This window comes from Archocentrus centrarchus, unplaced genomic scaffold (assembly GCF_007364275.1).
Source record: "Archocentrus centrarchus isolate MPI-CPG fArcCen1 unplaced genomic scaffold, fArcCen1 scaffold_53_ctg1, whole genome shotgun sequence".
NCBI classification, from domain to species: Eukaryota; Metazoa; Chordata; class Actinopteri; order Cichliformes; family Cichlidae; genus Archocentrus; species Archocentrus centrarchus.
Window position 1 is genome coordinate 617,195 of NW_022060275.1, and position 23,788 is coordinate 640,982.

General features: G+C 42.1%; 1 protein-coding gene and 1 long non-coding RNA gene across 2 annotated transcripts in view; both read right to left on the bottom strand.

The window, feature by feature from the left end:
- LOC115777430 (low affinity immunoglobulin gamma Fc region receptor III-like) overlaps window positions 1–23,788 on the bottom strand; it is a 32,538-nt gene extending 8,750 nt beyond the window's left edge. The window contains exons 1-3 of the mRNA XM_030725339.1: window positions 23,710–23,788; window positions 22,389–22,424; window positions 21,402–21,665 (exon numbers count right to left, since the gene is read on the bottom strand). Coding sequence (XP_030581199.1) covers window positions 21,402–21,665; window positions 22,389–22,424; window positions 23,710–23,788 — 379 coding nt within the window. The remainder of the gene's footprint in view (window positions 1–21,401; window positions 21,666–22,388; window positions 22,425–23,709) is intronic.
- LOC115777447 (uncharacterized) lies at window positions 15,119–21,134 on the bottom strand. The gene is made up of 4 exons (XR_004019625.1): window positions 21,077–21,134; window positions 16,338–16,454; window positions 15,850–15,933; window positions 15,119–15,241 (listed from the first exon to the last, which is right to left on the bottom strand). It is a non-coding gene; the product is annotated as an uncharacterized LOC115777447 (long non-coding RNA).

Sequence of the window (23,788 nt, forward strand, 5' to 3'; positions counted from 1 at the left end):
CTGGACTATTGTAATTCATTATTATCAGGCTGTCCTAAAAGCTCCCTGAAAAGCCTTCAGCTGATCCAAATGCTGCAGCTAGAGTACTGACAGGGACTAGAAGAGAGAGCAGATTTCTCCCATATTGGCTTCTCTTCATTGGCTCCTGTTAAATCTAGAATAGAATTTAAAATCCTTCTCCTCACCTGCAAGGTCTTGAATAATCAGGCCCCATCTTATCTCAAAGACCTCATAGTACCATATCACCCCAATAGAGCACTTCGCTCTCAGACTGCTGGCTTACTTGTGGTTCCTCGGATACTTAAGAGTAGAATGGGAGGCAGAGCCTTCAGCTTTCAGGCCCCTCTTCTGTGGAACCAGCTCCCAGCTTGGATTCAGGAGACAGACACCCTCTCTATTTTTAAGATTAGGCTTAAAACTTTCCTTTATGATAAAGCTTATAGTTAGAGCTGGATCAGGTGACCCTGAACCATCCCTTAGTTATGCTGCTATAGGCCTAGGCTGCTGGGGGGTTCCCATAATGCACTGTTTCTTTTCATTCACCTTATTTACTTTGTTTTAGGGCTGCATAAATCGATTATTTTAGTAATCGAGTATTCTATCGATGATTCCATCGATTGATCGAGTAATCGGATAAGAAATACTTTATTAACAGTTAAAGGGAGTTTTTCCTTCCCACTGTCACCAAGTGCTTGCTCATATGGGGTCATTTTGACTGTTGGGTTTTCTCTGCAGGGTCTTTACCTACAATATAAAGCGCCTTATATAGTGCCTTTGGCGCTGCATAAATAAAAATGACTTAAACCCTGAACAGGATAAGCAGAAGAGATGGATGGATTTGAACTGTAGGGGTTAGTCACTTCTACAAGGACTGAAGGGTTCATCAACTGTGTGTCATGGCTGGGGCTAAAGGACTCAAGCAGGCAGAAATTCAAAGTTAGAGTTTGACAGTGTTTATTTTACAAAGGGCAAATGATAGCGGGGGAAATAACAGGTATGTTGTCCTCTCTTTTTTCGGGGGTCCAATCGAATTCACGCTAACTCCACCCTGACCCTCTCCTGTGATGGTCCACGGGTCCAGAGCTCATATCTGCTTTATCTTGTCTGGAATGTCTTGACTTATTTTGCTGGAAACCTGAGTATGAAACTCAGAGGGCAAAGATTAACAAGCTGGTGAGTGATAAGTAACTTGAAGGGGAGCTGTCTGCACTGACTGTTAACAGCAACAATCCACCGAAGACCACCGACTCAAAGTCGGTGGTCACGTCACTGTTGTTTCTACATTCATGCAGCCTTGATTTCATTATCTACATTAAAATGTTTCAGTATGTATTCTTTACATTTGTCCACAGAATGAACATTTGGTCATATGAATTCTGAGAAAGTGGGGAGCAAGAAAAGCTGTGCAGTCTCACAGTTCACAACTTAGTGTTGTATATTTATGTTAATGGGACACATTCATAATGTTTCATGTTTGTGTTTAATAATTAAGACGAATTTGAAAAAAGCAGTGCATAGGCTGAAAAACTTCACTTCCTTTATCAGCGCTCATCTCTCCTGGACTGGAACAGCAGTCCTGCACAGCAGCAAATGCAGGAATAAACACAGTAGTCTGGAACTTCCTGTTGGAAATCTGAGTGAGATGATGATCCCTGGACAAGATTATCCAGTTTAATGTCACAGTTTGACATGTTCTGGAAAATCTCTTGAAAAAGCATTTAATATATACAATTTTTTTATTCTAAATAAATTTTCCTTCAAGGACAATAGATGTAGGCTCTATGATTCTTCATCACAGTCCATCCTATTAAAAATAAAAATGAAAGCATCTTTAAAATGCTTCACAGTATCTCATTTCTTTTACAGCACAGCTGCTGCCCTCTTGTGGTATCAGTCACTAAAGGGCACAAAATGAGCATAAACACAGCAGCCTACCTGTACATACAAATACATTAAAATCCAGATTAATCCAAGTTTAATTATGTATTGTAACATATTAGTCTATCAGCTATTAGCTGTTATTTTCCATTCACAAACAAACACTGTGAGTGGAGTATGAACACATTTAAATGGTTCTGTAAAGATGTTTAACTGAATTGCACAGACCGTTCGGTGGTTACTTTTACACTCTAAAAGGTCCAGTACAACAACAGTTCAAGAGCCGAGTAAACACACACACACACACACACAGGCACACATGCACGCACCACACATAAGTATATGTACATGATCAAACTCTTAATGTCTACATTTTTTTTTCAGAAAACAACAAATTGTCAACAAGTTATCAACAAACTGTGGCTCAGGAGGTTAGAGCAGGTCATCTACTAATTGGACGGTGGTGGTTCAATTCCTGGTGGCTGCAGCCTGCAGCAGAATGATAATGAACACAGAGTTCCTCCTGATGTGTTCATTGGAGTGTGAATGTGTGCGTGGAATGTTAGATCACAGTCACACCTTTAGTCTACAGCGAGATGCAATTAACCTACAAAATGAAACAAATACATTGTGAATGATTTATAAGAATAGTTTGATTACTTCAGCCTGTGCAGCTTTGATCTGAACTTTCACGCTCCGGTTCCAGTCCAGCAGAGCTCGGCAGTCTGCTGGACCTCCCCTCTGCTCTGCGTCATTTCCTCTAACCATCACAGTTTCAGCCTGGATGGAGCGTAAATCTGCCATGTCGAGCTCCAGACATCATAACGTGGAGCAGACTGCAGTCAGCGGGCTTCTTCTATCCGACCAGCATCCCTCCTTTAAGAACCAGGTGGATCGGCAGGTGGATGAAGGATGGAGACGTGTTCTGTGATTCTGAAGGATGATGACACGGGAACATACAAGTGTCGTGTCATTCGGACAGGAGCTCATCAGCACCGTCGTTCCTCCAGGTGAGTGAGCAGAGTTCAGTGTGTCTGTGATCAGAGGTGAAGCTCCTTCCTGGTTGTTGTTGTTTGTTTCTAAAGATGTTGTTGATGAGACTTTGTAGAAAGCAGCTGGTCTGAGTGATGATGTGATCAGCTGACACCGCACACCTGTTCCTCACCTGCAGGTCAGGAAGCTTTATAGCAGAGTGATAGTTGGAGTGTCAGCTGTTGGTCTCCTTGCTCTTATCAGTGCAGGTGTTTGGATGTTTTGTCAGAATTCAACCAGCTTCCTGTTAGACTGAGAATCAATTAAATCTGTCAATAACTGAACTGTGATCTGCTGCTGATCACCATATCAACAAGTCTGATGTGCAGAACATCTGAGCAGTTAATAATGGATATTCAGCAGGCCGTCTAACATGTCTTTCATTTGGAAACAACCACCACATCATCCTCAATCACAGCACACAGCACAGCGCTGCATCCAGAGAAGGAAAAGGACTCATTTATCCAGAGGTTAAAAAAAATTAAATCAGAAATCAAATGAATGAACAGTCACAGATTCATCAAAAGCTTTTAAATGAGCTTAACAAGAGTTCAACATCAAACACAAAACACAATATTCAGGTTACAGGAGACATTTTAAACATTAATGAGCATCTTTTAAATTTGTGCTTTCATCAAAAATATCAATTTCCAAACAGTTGTGCAGAATAACTCACCATCTCAGTTCAGACTGAATGAAGGGAGACGTTTGAGTCTTTCTGTTTCTCTCTGTGAACCACAGAGTTCAGCACTCATCTTGTTGTTGACAGGAAGGAAAAATCCACAAACAAGTAAACAATGAATAAGTTCTGTGTATGAGAGGATTAAAAATCAATGAATGCATTTGTTTTAGCTGCTATTTGGAAGCCGGAGAGTTTCACTGAGTTAGGATTAATCACTGTGAGAATAAAAAGTGCTCAGCTACACAAACTTTTCCTCGTGTGCAGTAAAACTTTAATGTCCCAGCAGATAAATTTGATGCCCACATACGAAAACAAACTGAACAGCTGGGACAAATCTGACAGACCTCCTCTCAGGCAGCCTGAGTGACCTGTTTCTGTTCTCAGAGGTCGCGTCAACACGCCACCACGACACGAACGCGTTAAAGCTGGAATTCAGATTCGAGATATTTGCTCTGTTGTCTGATCCTATAGTTGAAGTCTGCATGCTGAAACAGTTCATCAACCCACAGTTAAAGCTGCGCTGCTCAGTGCTCCTGAATTAGTGTTTATCATACACACAGCTCAGAGCCTGACCTGCATGCAGCTGCCTGAAGGTCCCAAATCCAGACTGTAAACAAGCACTGAGCAGCTTTTAACTGCGTTGTCTTCTCTCTGTAATCAAAATTCAGAAGTTTGCATAATGAACATAATGTTTTTATGGCTGTGTTTGCATGCATATAGGTTATGCATGCTTACTTTTATGATTATGGCACCTAAACATCTGTTAGATTTAATCCATCCACTCTATATCTGTGCAGTCAAAGATTTTGTGTAGGGTTGCTCACATAGATTCATGTTCTTTATGCAAGACAACAACTCAACATGTGTTTTATTCCAGCAGTGTGACGTGTAGAGTTCAGCTGTGCATTTAACGGGCTGCTAAAAACTCAGAACATATCAGCAGGTTAAGGCATCAAATGGAAAACACAGGGGGCTAATGATGAGCTGGAGGAGGATCGGGGAGACATTTCACTGCCGTCGTGCCCACTCCCACACTGTTCTGTGCTCGAGGCCCATTCAAACAGCTGTGTTGCTGAGAGCCACTAAAATAAGGAGGACAGAAAGTCTCAGCAGACTGTGGAGAATGTGGGAGGGGCCTGAATGCAGAACTCACGGAGACAAATGTCTGAGATCCAGATCACATGAAATTCTTTAACAGACTGTGATCAGTGCACAGACAGGTGCACACACAACACAAACACCAACACAGGAAAACAAGTCTGACCGCCCTCACAGGTACACTCAGAGATACATTTTTAAACACGTCGTTGGACATGGGTGTGGTTTCTTTTTTAATTTCACAGTGAACTGCAGCTCATCCTTCCTCAGAGGACATTCGGAGGCAGGCTGCTGCACACACCTGATACCACCCTGAGACATTCAGCTTTATTAAAAACAAATAAATAAATAAAACATTCATCATCATCATTTAGAACCTTTATCGGCGGCAGCAGAACTGGATGAAATGCCTGCTGGAACATCTGCATCTCTCTGCTGGATTTTACTCGCGGCCTGCCTCCTGTCTCTGTCTGCAGGTGAGATCACCTCCACCTCCACCACACAGAGGGTTCACACTCTTTAAGTGGTACACTCTTCGGCTATACACGTGCTTTCACACACATTCACACAGGTGCTTTTTTCCACATCTAACATTTTCACTCTGAACACGTGGACTCAGGGTCCATTATCGTGCAGACTGCAGCAGATAGGAATCAAACCTTCTGATCAGTTGACCTGCTTTTACCTCCTGAGCCAACGCTTCCAGCGCTCCAGGAAGCAGATCCAGTGAAGCTCTGATTTGTTGAACCTGAGAATCTCAAAGCTTCTGTTCTGCTCGTCACTCATCACCTACTGACACCTCACACCTGTTTCTACCTGCAGGTCAGGCGGGAGGACTCAGCGAGGATGGAGGAAACGCGGACGGATGCGTCGGACTGAATGTTTGCCTGCCAGTTTTCATGGTGCTGGTTGGAGCTGTCGTCGCCTTTTTTATGGCCCCAGAAAAATGAAGCAGAAACCGAATTAAAACAGACCCTCGGCTGTCCGACAGGTGAAGTTTGATCTGGCAGTGATGGACATGCAGCACGTCTGACACATCCTCAATTTAATGCTCACTGTCTCTGATTGTCTTTGAGGCATGTTCATGTTTAATAACTTCATCTACACAATTTCTTCTGCTTATCCTGTTCAGGGTCGCAGGGGGTGGAGCCTAAAATAATTTCTTTTCTCTGACAGTTTAGCTTTGACTTTGATAAAAGATGAATGTAATAAGTGTTTATAGTGCAGGCAGTCTCTGCTTTAAGGCTACGACCTTTTTCCCTCTGTCTGAGTTAACTTCAATAGTTACTTCCTCCAAGTCCTACCATTGATTAATGCTTCAATCCTAAATATGATCAATCTATTTTTATTAACTGGCTGTGTGCCACAGGCTTTTAAGGTGGCAGTAATTAAACCACTTAATCAGCCATCACTCAACAGCAGAGGGGGAAACAATGATGTACAAATACTTCAATATAGCACTTAAGGAGAATTTTCAGATATTTGTTACTTTGACACATGTCTGTACTTTCTGCTCCTTACATTTTCACACAGACTCGTTACTTTAGATTATTCTCTGACCTCGTTCTGTCTGGTCTGTCTGGCAGCCTTTACAATCAGAATTATGATCTGAATGTTCTGAGGTGCCAAACATATTTGTTCCTCCAAGATAAGCTCCAAAGATCGTCTGTGGCCTCCTCTTGTTATTGTTTTTCATTTCTTTTATTGATTCATTTATGTTATTGTTCTCATAAATCTGTGCGTATTGTGGCAGATTTGACAGGCTGGGAAAGCAAGAAAGAATAGAGAGCACAAAAACAAGCTACTGATGGACACAGTTCAACAGTCAGAGAGCACGAGATTTTACTACTAGCTCCAGTTATGAAGCAGCTACAGGACACCTGTAACTGTGTGATGTTATATGTAAAAATGCTTCAGGTGTGTCAGTAAATTATAATGTTCAGAGTGTAATTAATCAGAAATTATTCTGCAGGTATTTTGTTAACAGATTTTTTTCTGCACTCTCTGTAAGTGGCTGCTAATGCTTTACATAATTTATTGCTTTTAATAAACTCTGTTAATATTGGAATAATAATATATAAACAATGAGTCTGTTTTAGCTTCAGCAGCTACAACTAATCTTCATGTAGAGATCAGCTGTTACATTGTAATTAAAACTGGAAACATAAAAACTGTCTGTGATGATCTGGTGTGGATAAAGTTTTGTGGATTATAGACAATCAATAATCTCCTGTAATGATACGATTGCAACCGAGTGACACAAATTAAATCATGTTCTGAGTGTTGGTCAGCCCACTGAGTGCTGCCAAACAAATCTTTTTATGCTGGCAAAGAGAAACTGCCTGTTGTACTCAATCATGATCCCTAACGAAAAGTCAAGTCAAACTACACTGTAGAACCTTCAGCGTGACTTTATTAAAGGATTTAACTGCATGTATCAGTGACGTGCAGTCAGTGAGGCAGGTGAGGCAGTGCCTCCCTGTCAAGTAAATACTAACAGTGATAAGAGAAAATACATTTGATCACTTGACTCTTCTATAAATGTTTTCGGAATTATTTCAACACTTTAAAGGTCAAAATCGCGGAAATTACGCATCGCCTGTTCAAACAAATGAAGACATGCGGGGTGACGGCAGTGCAGTGCTGTGTCTCACCTCTGGTGGCGCTGTGTCACATACAATAAATGAAGCAGGCGGTTGGCGCATGCCCATTGCTGTCTCTCTTTATATCGCCAATATACATGTTGTGATTACACATGTGCTGCACATGCTGATGTTCACAGTCTGTCTAATACACTGAATGAATGTGTGGGTGACATGTTTATTCTGTGTGATCGGTCATAAATGCACGGTGGAAAAAGTACCGTGCTGCACGATAGGGGCAGTGCAGCGCAGTGCTGTCCCAGCAGCAGATGGGCGCATGGACTTAAGATAATACATTGCTTTTTCTCTTTTTATTTAAAAAAAGAAACCCCCACCACACCAACACCCACACACCAACCAAAATAAGAAAAAAAAAAGAAAAAAAAAAAAAAAAAAAAAAAAAAACAAACAAAAAAAAAAAAAAAAAAAAAAAAAAAAAAAACAAAGAAAATAAAGATAAAGAAAAAAAAAAAAAAAAAAAAAAAAAAAAAAAAAAAAAAAAAAAAAAAAAAAAAAAAAAAAAAAAAAAAAAAAAAAAAAAAAAAAAAAAAAAAAAAACAAAAAAAAAAAAAAAAAAAAAAAAAAAAAAAAAAAAAAAAAAAAAAAAAAAAAAAAAAAAAAAAAAAAAAAAAAAAAAAAAAAAAAAAAAAAAAAAAAAAAAAAAAAAAAAAAAAAAAAAAAAAAAAAAAAAAAAAAAAAAAAAAAAAAAAAAAAAAAAAAAAAAAAAAAAAAAAAAAAAAAAAAAAAAAAAAAAAAAAAAAAAAAAAAAAAAAAAAAAAAAAAAAAAAAAAAAAAAAAAAAAAAAAAAAAAAAAAAAAAAAAAAAAAAAAAAAAAAAAAAAAAAAAAAAAAAAAAAAAAAAAAAAAAAAAAAAAAAAAAAAAAAAAAAAAAAAAAAAAAAAAAAAAAAAAAAAAAAAAAAAAAAAAAAAAAAAAAAAAAAAAAAAAAAAAAAAAAAAAAAAAAAAAAAACAAACCCCACCGCCCCCCCCCCCCCCCCCCCCCCCCCCCCCCCCCCCCCCCCCAAAAAAAAAAGTTTTACCTTACATTAAATATTTTGTTTTTCTTGCCTTCATTGTTGAACAGTATGGAGTTAATTACAGCATAATTAATCATTAGCATAATTTAAATTGAAATAAGAGAGAAGATAAGATAAGATAGATAAGACAAGATAAAACTTAATGATCCCACGACGGGGAAATTTGTGCATTACAGCAGCTCAATACAGAGAAAAAAAAAAAATGAAAAGGATGAGTAGAACAAATAACTAAACTAAAACTAAACTAAAATTCAATAGAATAAAATAAAATAGCAAAAAACTATACACATATACATAAGCACTATATACATAATATATATATATATATATATATATATTTCCTATACACACATATACCATACGTCAAACACTATATACAGATATCAAAATATTATATACATTTGTAGCCGGTAAGGTACACAGCATACACGGTATGCATTATATGGGTGAAAGTAATAAATAAAATGTATCTGACTGTATGGATAAAGTGATGGCAGTGTAGGTAAAGTGTCCAAGTGACTCAAGACCAGTGACGTGCGGTGAGGGTCGTGACTGGTGAGGCACTGACGTCATCACATCAGATTTACAAACATATAGCTTATTCACCATTTGATTGGCAACAGTTGTTTTGTTTAACATTAACATAGTCTGAAGCAAACCTTTTAGCTCCGGTGTTGGTCTTCCTTTAATTATTATCTTCTGCTTCGATTGAAAGTCCAGTTTAGAAAATTCTTTCAGTTGAGTTATGTAATCTTCCATGTTGAACATAAGGCCAAGCAACAGGAAAAAACTAACTGGCCTTGCTAACTGTTTATGGTAGCTTGCCGCCGAGGAGTCGTAGAGTCCCTGGGATCACCAGCGCCCCCTACCATGAGGCACGAGAACTGCGTGCCTCACCTAGTGTCTCTTCGCAGCAGTTTCATGATCGCTCAACACAAGAATGCATTACACACACATACAGTTGTTAATGAAAAAAACAAAAAATAAACTGTGCATTATATACACCAGCTAAAATATGGAAATTTAGTTCATATAGTAAAAGTGCAGTGAGACCGGAAAGTAATCCGGTCTCACTGCATAGCATGCCAGCACAGTTAGTAGTCATTGGCAATGACTATACTGAGCCGCACCACGGATTGCGCAATCCGTGGTGCGGCTCGCCGGGCTGGTGCCTCACCGTTCGTCTCTTAGTATTGACGGCAAATGCGAAAATTCAGCGATTTTGAAAAACTAATCTAAAAATGGTGTGTAGTTAAATGGAAAAGAACTTTAAAATACAAATCACTGAATGAATATAACCATTTAATTTATTTTTTAATTTTATATTTCCACGATGACAGGTGAGGCCGTGCCTCACCTGCCTCCCCTGACTGCACGTCACTGCTCAAGACATTATGAAGTGTTGTACAGTCTAACTACTGTTGGGATGAATGACCTGCGAAAGCGCTCCTTCCTGCAGCGAGGATGTTTCAGTCTCTGACTGAAGGAGCTGCTCAGTTCACCCCACGGTCTCATGAAGAGGGTGATGGGGGTTGTTCATGATGGATGTCAGCTTGCTAACATCCTCCTCTCACCCACCACCATCACAGACTCCAGAGGACATCCCAACACAGAGCTAGACCTCCGCACCAGTTTGTCGATCCTGCTCCTGTCCCTTTCGGTGCATCCACCCCCCCAGCAGGCCACTGCGTAGAAAAGGGCAGATGCTACCACTGAGTCATAAAAGTCTTTAACAGAGTCCTGCAGACACCAAAGTACCTCAGTCTCCTCAGCAGGTGGAGTCGACTCTGGCCCTTCTTATACAGGACGTCTGTGTTTGTACTCCAGTCCAGCTTGTTATTGAGATGAACACCCAGGTACTTGTAGGAGACCACTGTCTCAATGTCCTTTCCCTGGATGTTCACCAGTGCTGTAGGGGGTGGCTTCCTCCTGAAGTCTATGATCATCTCCTTCGTCTTGCTGGCGTTGATTTGGAGTGCGTTGTTCTCACACCAGCCGACAAAGTCACTGATGACCCCCCTGTATTCCTGGTCGTTCCCATCTGATACGCATCCGATGATGGCCGTATCATCTGAGAACTTCTGTAGGTGGCAATGGTCTGAATTGTACCTGAAATCTGAGGTGTACAGACTGAACAGGAAGGGTGAGAGGACAGTGCCCTGTGGCGCCCCCGTGCTGCAGACTACTACATCAGACATACAGTCATGGCACCTCACATACTGTGGTCTGTTGGTGAGGTAGTCGATGGTCCATGCCGTCAGCTGACTGTCTACTCCGGCTCCCTCCATCTTCCCTCTCAACAGTGCAGGCTGGATGGTGTTGAAAGCACTGGAGAAGTCAAAGAACATGACCCTCACAGTGTTCCCTGCTGCTCTAGGTGAGAGAGGGATCTGTGCAGCAGGTAGATGACGGCATCGTCCACCCCGATGCCGGGCTGGTAGGCGAACTGCAGGGGGTCCAGCGCTGAGCTCACCAGTGGGCGGAGGTTGGTGCAGGATGAGCCTCTCCATGGTCTTCATCAGGTGAGAAGTCAGGGCCACAGGTCTGTAGTGGTTGGACTCCTGGGATGTGCGATCTTGGCACTGGAACTATGCAGGAAGTCTTCCACAGTTCAGGAACCCTCTCCAGATTCAGGCTCAGGTTGAAGATGTGCAGGACCACCTGACAGAGCTGGTCTGCACAATCCCTGAGCAGTCTGGAGCTGATTCCATCTGGACCCGCTGCCTTCCTGATCTTCGTCTTCCTGAGCTGACTTCTCACCTGATCAGCTGTGAGGTGGATGTGAGGCTGGGTTTGGGTGGGTGATGGGGCTGGCTCCGCTGTGGGTGAGGGTGAGGAGAGCGCAGGCAATGATGGCATTGCACCAGGAGAGAGGGGGGTCAGCATAGGGAAGGGGGCAGATGGGAGCTGAGGGGTGGGGGAGGTGGTCAACGACCCAGAGTCAAATCTATTGAAAAACAGATTCAAGTTGTTAGCCCACCCCCGGTCAGCAGACACTGTGGCTCCTCCATTGTCCTCAAAGTGGCCAGAGATTTTTTCATCTTTCTCCAGACTTCTCGGACTTTGTTATGTTGGAGCTGTTCCTCCATCTTCCTCCTGAAGCTCTCTTTGCCTCTCCGGATCTTGTATTTTACATCCTTTTGCACTCTCCTCAGTTCCTCCTTGTCTCCAGATCTGAAGGCCCTCTTCTTCTCGTTCAGCAGGGCCTTCAGCTCTGGGGTCACCCACGGTTTATTGTTGGAGAAGCACCGTACCTTCTTGGTTGGCACAGTGTTCTCCACACAGAAGTTCATGTAGTCTGTGATGCAGTGGGTGAGGGCGTCGATGTCCTCACCGTGAGGCCTGCAGAGTTCCTGCCAGTCTGTACATTCAAAACAGTCTCTCAGGGCCTCACTGCAGTCCTCAGACCACAGTCTTAGGGGCTCGACACACGGGGAGCGACGTCGCTCGCTCTCCATTCATTTCCTATGGAGCTTGTGCGATGAGGCGACAATCGCTTGCCCTCCTCCAGCTAAGCGACCGGCGACGTTCGTGCATGTGAAATTTCGAGCTCGTACACGTAGACGTGCACACGCGACCAGGCGACGCAACACAACAAAGTTGGAAAATGTTCTACTTTTGTCGCTGTCGCGTGGCACTAAACCAATCAGCAAGAGTTTCATTGACTGACCAATGAGCGAAGAGTATGCTACACACTGCAGTCTGCAACCACTTTCAGCAGGAAGGAAAGCATCGTTTTAGCTGTGTTTGACTTTCCTATATTATATGACACTTCACGCAGTGATTATCGAGTTAAACATAAAAGGCAGCCATATGAGAACGTGTTGGTGCAAGACTAACGTTAAACAGACGGATAGAGAGGACTTTTGTGCTAATATAGGATGAACGCGAGGTTGTCTTTTTCTTTTGTAGAGGAGACTTAACAGCAAGATTTCTGTCAGTTCCAATAAAATCTTCAGACTCCTCATCTTTATTGCCATGTTTGACACGTACTGCTTTTAAAATGTCTAAATCCCTCCAGTTTCATAACCAATCACATTTCTTGGAGACGAGTGACGTAAGAGCGCGATTCGCAAAGCTGCCGTCGCTATCGCGTCCCGTGTGTTCGGTTTCACCCCAGTGGCGATGCGACCCATTCGTCGCTGTCGTTTGTCGCTCCCCGTGTGTCGAGCCCATTAGGTGCCGTTTACACGAAGCCGTTTTCACTGGAAACGGTGTCGTTTTGATGCGTTTCAGCCTTTCGTTTACACAATGGCGTTTCAGAAACGATCCGCGTTTACACGAGGACATGTGAAACGATGAAAACGATGTAGTTCCCATGCCAGGCCACAAGTTGGCGTTGGTTTTCTCTTTGCAGTTTGTTTACGCAAGACGCGCATGCGTGGAGTGACACAGTAGGTAGTGCGGCAAATTGTTCATTACTTACAAAACGGCCAATGTGAGAGGTTTTGTGTGGACAGATGATGAGGTTGGATCGCTGCTGCACACAACGCTGAATTACAAAATGGTAAAAACACAGGAAAAGCATAAGAAGCACTCGTGAATCCGCGAGTACTGTTTATCAGTTTGCGCGTGCGCGAAAAACTGGCCGTCGCAACCATAGTGCGCATGTGCGAGTCGAGCGTTTTCAAATCACCCCGGTTTCAAGTGTTTACACGAAAACGCAAGCCGGTGCGTTTCTGAAACGCTCCACTCTGGACCCCGTTTCTGAAACACATCGTTTTCACTCTGTTGTCGTGTAAACAGAAGGGCGAAACGCATCAAAACGACACCGTTGTCGTGTAAACGCAAGGCCGAAACGCATCAAAACGACACCGTTTCAAAATGAAAACGGTCTCGTGTAAACGGCACCTTATTGTCTTCTTGGTGGGGGGTTTCCTCTTCACAATGGGGGTGTAGGTGGGGTGAAGAATGACCAGGTTGTGGTCTGAGTGGCCAAGCGGGGGTAGAGGTGATGAGCTGTAAGCCTCCTTTGTGTTGGCAAACAGCAGGTCTATAGTTTTATTGTCCCTTGTGTGGCAGTCGACATATTGGGTGAAGTTAGGGAGAGTGGAAGAAGGTGAGGCATGGTTGAAGTCTCCAGAGATGATAATCAGGGACTGCGGATGTGCCGTCTGTAACTGAGAGACGGTGGTGTGGATGTCCTCACAGGCTGCTGTAGCGTCGGCCGAAGGCGGGATGTAAACAATTAACACAATAACATGTGAAAACTCCCGGGCCAGGTGGTATGGCCGAACGCTAACCGCTAACAGTTCAATGTCTTTGGTACAGCGCTGCTCCTTCACAGTGATGTGTCCTGGGTTACACCATCTCTCATTAACGTACATCGCCAGTCCCCCACCTCTCCTATTAGCACTCTCCCTCATGCTCCGGTCCGCTCTCACCAGCTGAAAGCCCTCCAATGTTACGACGGAGTCCGGTGTGTGGTCCGTGAGCCAAGTCTCCGTGAACAGCAGGAGGCTGCTCTGCTGGTACTCCCACTGCAGTCTGGTTAGCGCCGCCAGCTCTTCCATCTTGTTGGGTAAAGATCTTACGTTACCCATGAGAATAGATGGAATGCTCGGTTTGTACCGTCTCCTCCTCTCCCGGTACTTCGCTCCAGCTCTGCATCCCCTCCTCCGACGCCGTAATTCCTTCGGAATCTCGGGTCGCTCCTCCGGGAGTACGCTCCTGTTGCACAGGTTTAACAGCTGATCCCGGCTGTAAACAATAGAGTGGCTCACCGGTTCTCCAGATGAAGTGGTGAAAAGTCCCAAAAAGAGTATAAGGAATGCCACTACTCTAATGAAACTTCGCAGGTCCATGACGGGTTTGATATCTAATATAACTACGAAACTAAGAGTCTGAAAGAAAAACTAAAAACACAAGAAAACACACAAGAAGGGGAAGTAACCTGGGAGCTGCAGTAACAGGCTGCCTACCGTGGCGCCATCTTGGGAAAAAAAAAAAATATAAGCTTCTATTTTGGGTTCATGTATGTGAACATCCGACTCCAGACGAGTCAGTGCCTCACCGTCACGAACCTCACCGCACGTCACTGGTATGTATAAATCTGAGCCTGTGTGGATCAGAGAAATCCTCTGTCGTTGTTCAGAACTATATTTAAACCAGTGATGTTGGGGACAGGATTAAAAACACAGAGAAGTACCATCAATTTAATCAACCATGCAGTACCATCTGCTGCATCTGATTGGCGAACAAAAGGTAGCAACATCCAAAAAAGAGCTTTAAGGAGAGCTATTCCCGAAGACTCCTTAAAGAAGAAACTACAGGAAGCTGCCTGACAGAGCTCAGACTATTTTGAAGAATAAAGGTGGTCACACCAAATATTGACTTTCATGTTTCATAGAAAAATATGAAGGATGTGAAAGACCTAAATTTACCCCAGGGTTTTTCTAGTAGGTGTTTAGAGACTAAACTTGTCATTTATGAAGCAGCTCCTCTGCTGCAACACCATTTTACCAGTAGATGGCAGCAGACTATAAATGTGACTCCTGACGCCTTTAATGTAAGAGGCGGGGCTTTCTGCTGGTTGAGGTGATAAGATGGAATAAAATGGAAGATCCCCAGGACCTCTGTACACGGACAGCAGGAGGATAAAAAGTTCGTCAGTAAAATCTGAAGCCTTCGTGTTTCCCTTGTGAGCTTCTGTGTGTGTGTATTATACCATCATACATATTTCAAAATCCAGTAATAAAATATGTGATTTTGAGGCATATTTTTTAAATTAATTTATTAATTTATTTATTACATGTGACTGGCCTCTGGTCTGAGGTGCTGGGGAGCAGTTAGAGAGTTGAAGCTGGACATCAGCGGTTGGACTGGAGGACTACTTCACTGAAGCGTAGACGACGTCTGGCTCTGTTTTACAGTCTGAACACAAACAGTTCAAAAAACAGGAAACATGATTAAAGCTTTGTAGTCTGATCTCCACCTCTGTGCCTCACACAGAGTCCCAGTTCAGACTGTACTTGGAACCATCTCAGCAAGAGTTTCTGCACCGCTCACACTTTAACTGCCTCTTGAGATGTTCAAAATTCATAAAACTCAAAGCTAAGAAGTTAGTTGCATTAAATCAGATTTAACAGCCAAACATTTGCTACTTAGAGCAGAATCAGTCAGAGTGGAGAGAAGACAGAGGCTTCGCTCCACCCTGACAGATGATCTCTCAGGCAGGCGGAGAAGCGACAATTAAAACAGGAACCAGAGTCTGTGGGTTGTTAACGATACTGAAGAGTCAGCAGGACTGTATTCTTCCTCATAAACACAGAAATGGTTCATATACCATCAATCATTATAAATACAGATCTGATATTTAATACGGGTGTTGCAGTGGGTAGTGCTTTCAACCCAGGAGACGTTCACATTAATTTCAATAGAAGATTCAGTTTAATATTTGATGCTAATGTTAGCATTTAGCTTAAACCAAAGCCTGTGTGTGTCTGCAGAACCATCATGGAGAAAGAGAAGAGAAACCGTACCTCTGTCTTTAGATTGTTTTGGCTTGTCTTTAATGGTGATTTCTCCATAACTGACTTCTTCTGCTTTCACTACTGATTCTCTCTCTGCACAATGAAACACACACAGAGGTTCACTGCAGGTGGAGCAGCTGATCACAGAGCTGCTTTTTTAAAACGCTTCTGCAGAAATATTTACACACAGAAATCTGAATCACAGACTTTCATTTATTATTCATAATCTTTTAGTTTAACATGAATTAACATGACTGCTGCTGCAACAGAAAACTGTTTCTTCCCCTTTTTTAAAAAAACCCCAAAAAACCCTGTATTGAAAAACTTCCATGTTGCATATTCTTTAATAAGAAACAGGAAGCTGGACGACAGCAGAGCTCTTTGCTTTGGACCACAAACATGCAGGCCAGCATGTATCAGTAAAGGCTTAAATGTCTAAACATAATGATTAAATAAAATTCTTCAAAATAAATCCATATAAAATCAGGAAGTTTCACCTTCGGGTTTCCTGCGAACACGTTGTCTCATTAGCAGAACCAGTAACAGCAGAAGTGCCACAACACAGACTGATGCAACAGACAGTAACACAGGAAGGAGGCGTGAGGTGTGTCTCTCTAAAATAAAGCAAACACAGTCATTAAGTTATAGTCACATTGTGAATGTTGAAACCTGCAGAAACACAGACAGGTGAACATATTTTAGTGTAATCTTCACCTACTTTAAATAGCATACTCTTTGCTGAATCACCTGTATTCACATTACTCACTTTATTTGTTTTTAGAAATTCGCTAGCTTAGCTCAGCTAGTAGCTTAGCCCTTAGCCGACTCACTACCAGCATGGCTTCTTCTCCTGTCTCTCCTGCACTTTCCTGCTCTGGGTGTCACATGTTTAGTTACTCCTCGGCCTCCTTTAGCAGTAACGGTACTTGTAATAAATGTAGTCTGTTTGTAGCTCTGGAGGCCAGGCTTTCTGAACTGGAGACTCGGCTCCGCACCCTGGAAAATCCTACATCTAGCCAGGCCCCTGTAGCGGGTGCGGACCATGGTAGCTTAGCCGCCGTTAGCTCCCCCCAAGCAGATCCCGAGCAGCAGGGAAAACAGGTCAGCTGGGTGACGGTGAGGAGGAAGCGTAGTCCTAAGCAGAAGCCCCGGGTACACCACCAACCTGTTCACGTCTCTAACCGTTTTTCTCCACTCGGCGACACACCCGCCGAGGAACAAACTCTGGTTATTGGTGACTCTGTTTTGAGAAACGTGAAGCTAGAGACACCGGCGACCATAGTCAAATGTCTTCCAGGGGCCAGAGCAGGCGACATTCATGGAAATTTGAAACTGCTGGCTAAGGCTAATCGTAGATTTGGTAAGATCGTTATTCACGTCGGCAGTAATGACACCCGGTTACGCCAATCGGAGGTCACTAAAATTAATATTGACTCGGTGTGTAACTTTGCAAAAACGATGTCGGACTCTGTAGTTTTCTCTGGGCCCCTCCCCAATCAGACCAGGAGCGACATGTTTAGCCGCATGTTCTCCTTGAATCGCTGGCTGTCTGAGTGGTGTCCAAAAAATGACGTGGGCTTCATAGATAATTGGCAAAGTTTCTGGGGAAAACCTGGTCTTGTTAGGAGAGACGGCATCCATCCCACTTTGGATGGAGCAGCTCTCATTTCTAGAAATCTGGCCAAATTTATTAACCCTCCTAAAAACTGACTACCCAGGGTTGAGACCAGGAAGCAAAGTTGCAGTCTTACACGCCTCTCTGCAGCTTCTCTCCTCCTGCCATCCCCCCAAAACCCCATCCCCATAGAGTCGGTGCCTGCTCCCAGACCACCAAAACCAAAGCTAAAATCAGCAAAAAGCTATTTAAGCATAAAAATTCAAAAACAATAAATAATACAGCTTCATCAACTGCACCAAAGAATAAAACAATTAAATGTGGATTGTTAAACATTAGGTCTCTCTCTTCCAAGTCCCTATTAGTAAATGATTTAAAAATTGATCAGCATATTGATTTATTCTGCCTTACAGAAACCTGGTTACAGCAGGATGAATATGTTAGTTTAATGAATCAACACCCCCGAGTCACAGTAACTGTCAGAATGCTCGAAGCACAGGTCGAGGAGGAGGATTAGCAGCAATCTTCAATTCCAGCTTATTAATTAATCAAAGACCCAGACAAAGTTTTCATTCTTTTGAAAGCCTGACTCTTAGTCTTGTCCATCCTAATTGGGAAAATCAAAACCTGTTTTATTTGTTATTATCTATCGTCCCACCTGGTCCTTACTCAGAGTTTCTGTCTGATTTCTCAGACTTTTTATCTGATTTAGTGCTCAGTTCAGATAAAATCATTATAGTGGGTGATTTTAACATCCATGTAGATGCTGAGAATGACAGCCTCAACACTGCATTTAATCTATTGTTAGATTCAATTGGCTTCTCTCAAAATGTAAAGGAGCCCACCCACCACTTTAATCATACTCTGGATCTTGTCCTAACATATGGCATAGAAACTGAAGACTTAACAGTATTCCCTGAAAGCCCCCTCCTGTCTGATCATTTCTTAGTAACATTTACATTTACTTTAATGGATTACACAGCAGTGGGGAATAAGTTTTATTACAGTAGAAGTCTTTCTGAAAGTGCTGTAACTAAGTTTAAGGATCTAATTCCTTCATTGTTATGCTCTTCAGTGCCAACACAGTGCAGAGCAGCTACCTAAACTCTGCTCCCAGTGAGGTCGATTATCTCGTCAATAGTTTTACATCCTCACTGCGTATAATTTTGGATACTGTGGCTCCTCTGAAAAGGAAAGCTTCAAATCAGAAGTGCCTGACTCCGTGGTATAATTCACAAACGCACAGCTTAAAGCAGATAACCCGAAAGCTGGAGAGGGAATGGCGTCTCACTAAATTAGAAGATTCTCATTTAGCCTGGAAAAAGAGTTTGTTGCTCTATAAAAAGCCCTCCGTAAAGCTAGGACATCTTACTATTCATCATTAATTGAAGAAAATAAGAACAACCCCAGGTTTCTTTTCAGCACTGTAGCCAGGCTGACAAAGAGTCAGAGCTCTGTAGAGCCGAGTATTCCTTTCACTTTAACTAGTAGTGACTTCATGGATTTCTTTACAAATAAAATTTTAGACATTAGAGAAAAAATTATTCATAACCATCTCAAAGATTATTCTTCATGTTCGGCTGCTTTCAGCACTGCTGGTATTTGTTTAGACTCTTTTGCTCCAGTTGATCTTTCAGAGTTAACTTCAATAGTTATTTCCTCCAAACCAGCAACATGTTTGTTAGATCCCATTCCTACTAGACTGTTCAAAAGAAGTCTTTCCAATTATTGACGCTTCAATCTTAAAAATGATCAATCAGTCTTTATTAGTTGGCTATGTACCACAGACCTTCAAGGTGGCTGTAATTAAACCTCTACTTAAAAAGCCATCACTTGACCCAGCTGTCTTAGCTAATTATAGGCCAATCTCCAACCTTCCTTTTCTCTCAAAGACTCTTGAAGAGTAGTTGTAAAACAGCTAACTGATCATCTGCAGAGGAACGGTTTATTTGAAGAGTTTCAGTCAGGTTTCAGAATTCATCACAGTACAGAAACAGCATTAGTGAAGGTTACAAATGATCTTCTTAGAGCCTCTGACAGTGGACTCATCTCTGTTCTTGTCCTGTTGGACCTCAGTGCAGCTTTTGATACTGTTGACCATAACATTTTATTACAGAGATTAGAGCTTGCTATAGGTATTAAAGGTACTGCACTGCAGTGGTTTGAATCATATTTATCTCATAGACTCCAATTTGTTCATGTAAATGGGGAGTCTTCTTCAGACAGTAAGGTTAATTATGGAGTTCCACAGGGTTCTGTGCTAGGACCAATTTTATTTACATTATACATGCTTCCCTTAGGCAGTATTATTAGATAGCACTGCATCAATTTTCATTGTTATGCAGATGATACTCAGCTTTACCTATCAATGAAGCCAGATGACACACATCAATTAGTTAAACTGCAGGAATGTCTAAAAGACATTAAGGCCTGGATGACCTCTAATTTCCTGCTTCTAAATTCAGATCAAACTGAAGTTCTTGTTCTCGGCCCCACAAATCTTAGAAACATGGTGTCTAACCAGATACTTACTCTGGATGGCATTACTTTGGCCTCCAGTAACACTGTGAGAAATCTTGGAGTCATTTTTGACCAGGATATGTCCTTCAATGCACATATTAAACAAATATGTAGGACCGCTTTTTTGCATTTGCGCAATATTTCTAAAATTAGAAACATCCTTTCTCAGAGTGATGCTGAAAAGCTCATTCATGCATTTATTACTTCTAGGCTGGATTATTGTAATTCATTATTATCAGGCTGTCCTAAAAGCTCCCTGAAAAGCCTTCAGCTGATCCAAAATGCTGCAGCTAGAGTACTGACAGGGACTAGAAAGAGAGAGCAGATTTCTCCCATATTGGCTTCTCTTCATTGGCTCCCTGTTAAATCTAGAATAGAATTTAAAATTCTTCTCCTCACATACAAGGTCTTGAATAATCAGGCACCATCTTATCTCAAAGACCTCATAGTACCATATCACCCCAACAGAGCACTTTGCTCTCAGACTGCTGGCTTACTTGTGGTTCCTAGGATACTTAAGAGTAGAATGGGAGGCAGAGCCTTCAGCTTTCAGGCCCCTCTTCTGTGGAACCAGCTCCCAGCTTGGATTCGGGAGACAGACACCCTCTCTATTTTTAAGATTAGGCTTAAAACCTTCCTTTATGATAAAGCTTATAGTTAGGGCTGGATCAGGTGACCCTGAACCATCCCTTAGTTATGCTGCTATAGGCCTAGTCTGCTGGGGGGTTCCCATAATGCACTGTTTCTTCTCATTCACCTTATTTACTTTGTTTATACTCCACTCTGCATTTAATCATTAATTGATATTAATCTCTGGCTCTCTTCCACAGCATGTCTTTTCTCTCCCCTCAGCCCAACCGGTCGCGGCAGATGACTGCCCCTCCCTGAGCCTGGTTCTGCTGGAGGTTTCTTCCTGTTAAAAGGGAGTTTTTCCTTTCCACTGTCGCCAAGTGCTGCTCATAGGGGGTCGTTTTGACTGTTGGGTTTTCTCTGTATTATTGTTGGGTCTTTACCCACAATACAAAGCGCCTTGAGGCGACAGTTTGTTGTGATTTGGCGCTATATAAATAAAATTGAATTGAATTGAATTGAGTGTGTCACCTGTGACAGTGATCCAGCTGGATGGAGACTCTCCATGACCGCTGATGTCACACTTGTAGAGGCCTTCATCAGACCTGGAAACATGCTGGATGGTCATGTGACCTGTAGGCTGCTTCCTGATGAGGGAGCCATCTTTATAGAAAGCAGGTGGGAGGTTGGAGGGAGTGGTCTTTGTTTGACAGAGCAGAGTGACGTCATCTCCCTCCATCACAGGGAGGACAGGACTCTGCAGGATCACTGATCCACCTCAACACAGAGACAAACTACAGCATTTCATCCATTTACACACAGCTTCATCAACACTAACTCCACACACTCAGCTTACCAGAGACTGTGAGGTTAACCATGTTACTGATGGCACCCTCTCTGGACTCACACCAGTAAACTCCACTGTCCAATGGAAAGACGTAGCTGATGGTACATGAAGAACGAGCAGGTTTTCCAAACCCATCTCCACACTGAGCCCTCTGTACTTTGCTTGTGTTTCTCCTCAGAGTCCATCCAGCAGAGCTGTCGTCCTCCTCACAGCTCAGAGACACAAAATCTCCTTCAAAGAACTGAGAGCTGCTGGGACTCACAGTCAGACGAGCTGTTGGAGAATTCAGTTTATTCTGAGTAAAACACAATGACCTGCTGAGCCTGACAAGTAATGTGTTAGAGTGACTACATCACATTCATCTCTCTCATGATGTCTGTTTGTTGAGAAGATCGTTCTAAAGGACACAAATATGTGCAAATATTTTGTGTTTGTCATTCTTATCAGAATAGGGATTTGTGCTAATATATTCTCATGTGTAATTTTTTTTCATTGTATTTTTTACTGGAAGTTACAATTTGAAAATGTCTCTGTTAATGTTGCAGAGTAACACAAAGGCAGGCAATTAGTTTGTACACAGGGGAAATAATCTCTCTTCCTCCCGGTGGGACATGCACAGAACACTTCACCCAAGAGGCGCCCAGGAGGCATCCTAGTCAGATGCCCGATGGATGGACACAGGACATAAGTAGGTAATGTTGCGTTTGAAGCAACGAATGAAAGGTTCATCATACAACTTTGTTTTGATGCTGCAGCCAAATGAAGGATCTCTCAGACTTTGATTGTTTTTTCAGCCTGTAAAAATGCATGCAAATAAATCAAAGAACTTTAAAATGGTGTGATATAAAATCAACATCAGGTTAGGGATAACAGAACCAAAAAATGTGCTATCCTCTAATGAGGCAGGCTTGGACACATTAAAAATCAGTTCATCTGACACGTTATATGGAAGTTAGTTAGAAACGCTTGTCACTGTCAGATAGGAAGGTTACTGACCTTGGTTTGTGGTGCAGATCAGCACTGAGACCAGAACTAAAGAGAAATTAAACTCAGGTTAGTTTGAGCAGGTCCGATTACAGCACGGCTCCTTCCTGGTACCAAACCTCCCTCCACTTCCTCCTCTGCACTGGCTCAGATCTCTGCACTCATGTCACACTTAAACACTGCATAGTTATGTTTGTTCAGCTGTAATCCCTCTGATTTATGATCACTTTAATAGTCAAGCCCTTTACTTTGAATTATGCCAGAACCTTGTTGATGGCTACCAAAAGCATCTGGTTGAGGTGTGACACATTTAACCAAATATTGTTGGGGTGTATGTATATATGTGAGCCTGTTAATCCACTGAGGATTAAAGAAATTCCTAAATAAATTTGAACCTGTGCACCAAATACTTGTTTATTAAAGTCATTAAAGATGGGTGCTGTATATTCATCCCACCCTGGAAACAGAACAGCTCAAAGAAATCATTAAAGCCCAAAATCACCATTCATGCCTATGATGAGTGGATTATTGAAAATCTTTTATATCTAATATGAGTTTTTGTATTTAGAAGCACTTTATCAGACATTATAGTTGAACAGTGAATCTCACTTCCTGTTTCCTTAATGCTAATCAATAAAACCATTTTTAATATCATTTTTTCATAAAATCTTTGTTCCTCTGACATCATGTATCTGACCATTAGTGCGACTCAGCTGATGTCATAGATGCTATAATGAGTTAAGACATTAAGGATTGTACTTACATAACAGCTGATGAAGAGACACTGGATTCATTTTACTTCCTCAGACCTCACTGTCAGGAACACTTGTTCCTGACAGAGAAGTTAAATCAACTTCCTTCCTTTTTTTTTTTTTTTTTTTTTTTTGCTTTATCTAAATAACAGCTGTTGAACCCGAGAGATCACGTGACCTGATGATGTAAAACAAGTTCAAAATACCCTGGAAATCTTTCAGTTATCTGACACCCTTTCATATCTTCTTATGGAGTTTCAGGCATTTCCCACATTACTGTAGATGACTGGTTGATCTGTGCTGCCTCTAGACTAAGTACTGTGGGTCACTGATAAGTGTCATGTTTAAGCATAAACTGGAACCCATGAGCAGACTCAGACTACTGATGACAGTTTTAAAGGTATTTACAATAAACTTTATTGAAGAGCAAACATGGTGGCTCAAAGACGGGTTAGTGAGTCGGGGGAATGATTTCGCTCAGGGTGCGGGGCTGATGGGTCTGCTGGAGAAGAGAGGCAGAGTAAACAGTGACCAGTGTGAAATTAATACAATGAATGTGGCACAGAGAAATCACAGCTTACCTGATGTCAGGCAGGTGGAGTTGCAGAGGTAGTGTGGATACTTTGGTGTCAGGTTAGTGGCAGGTAACTTTCTTTTCAT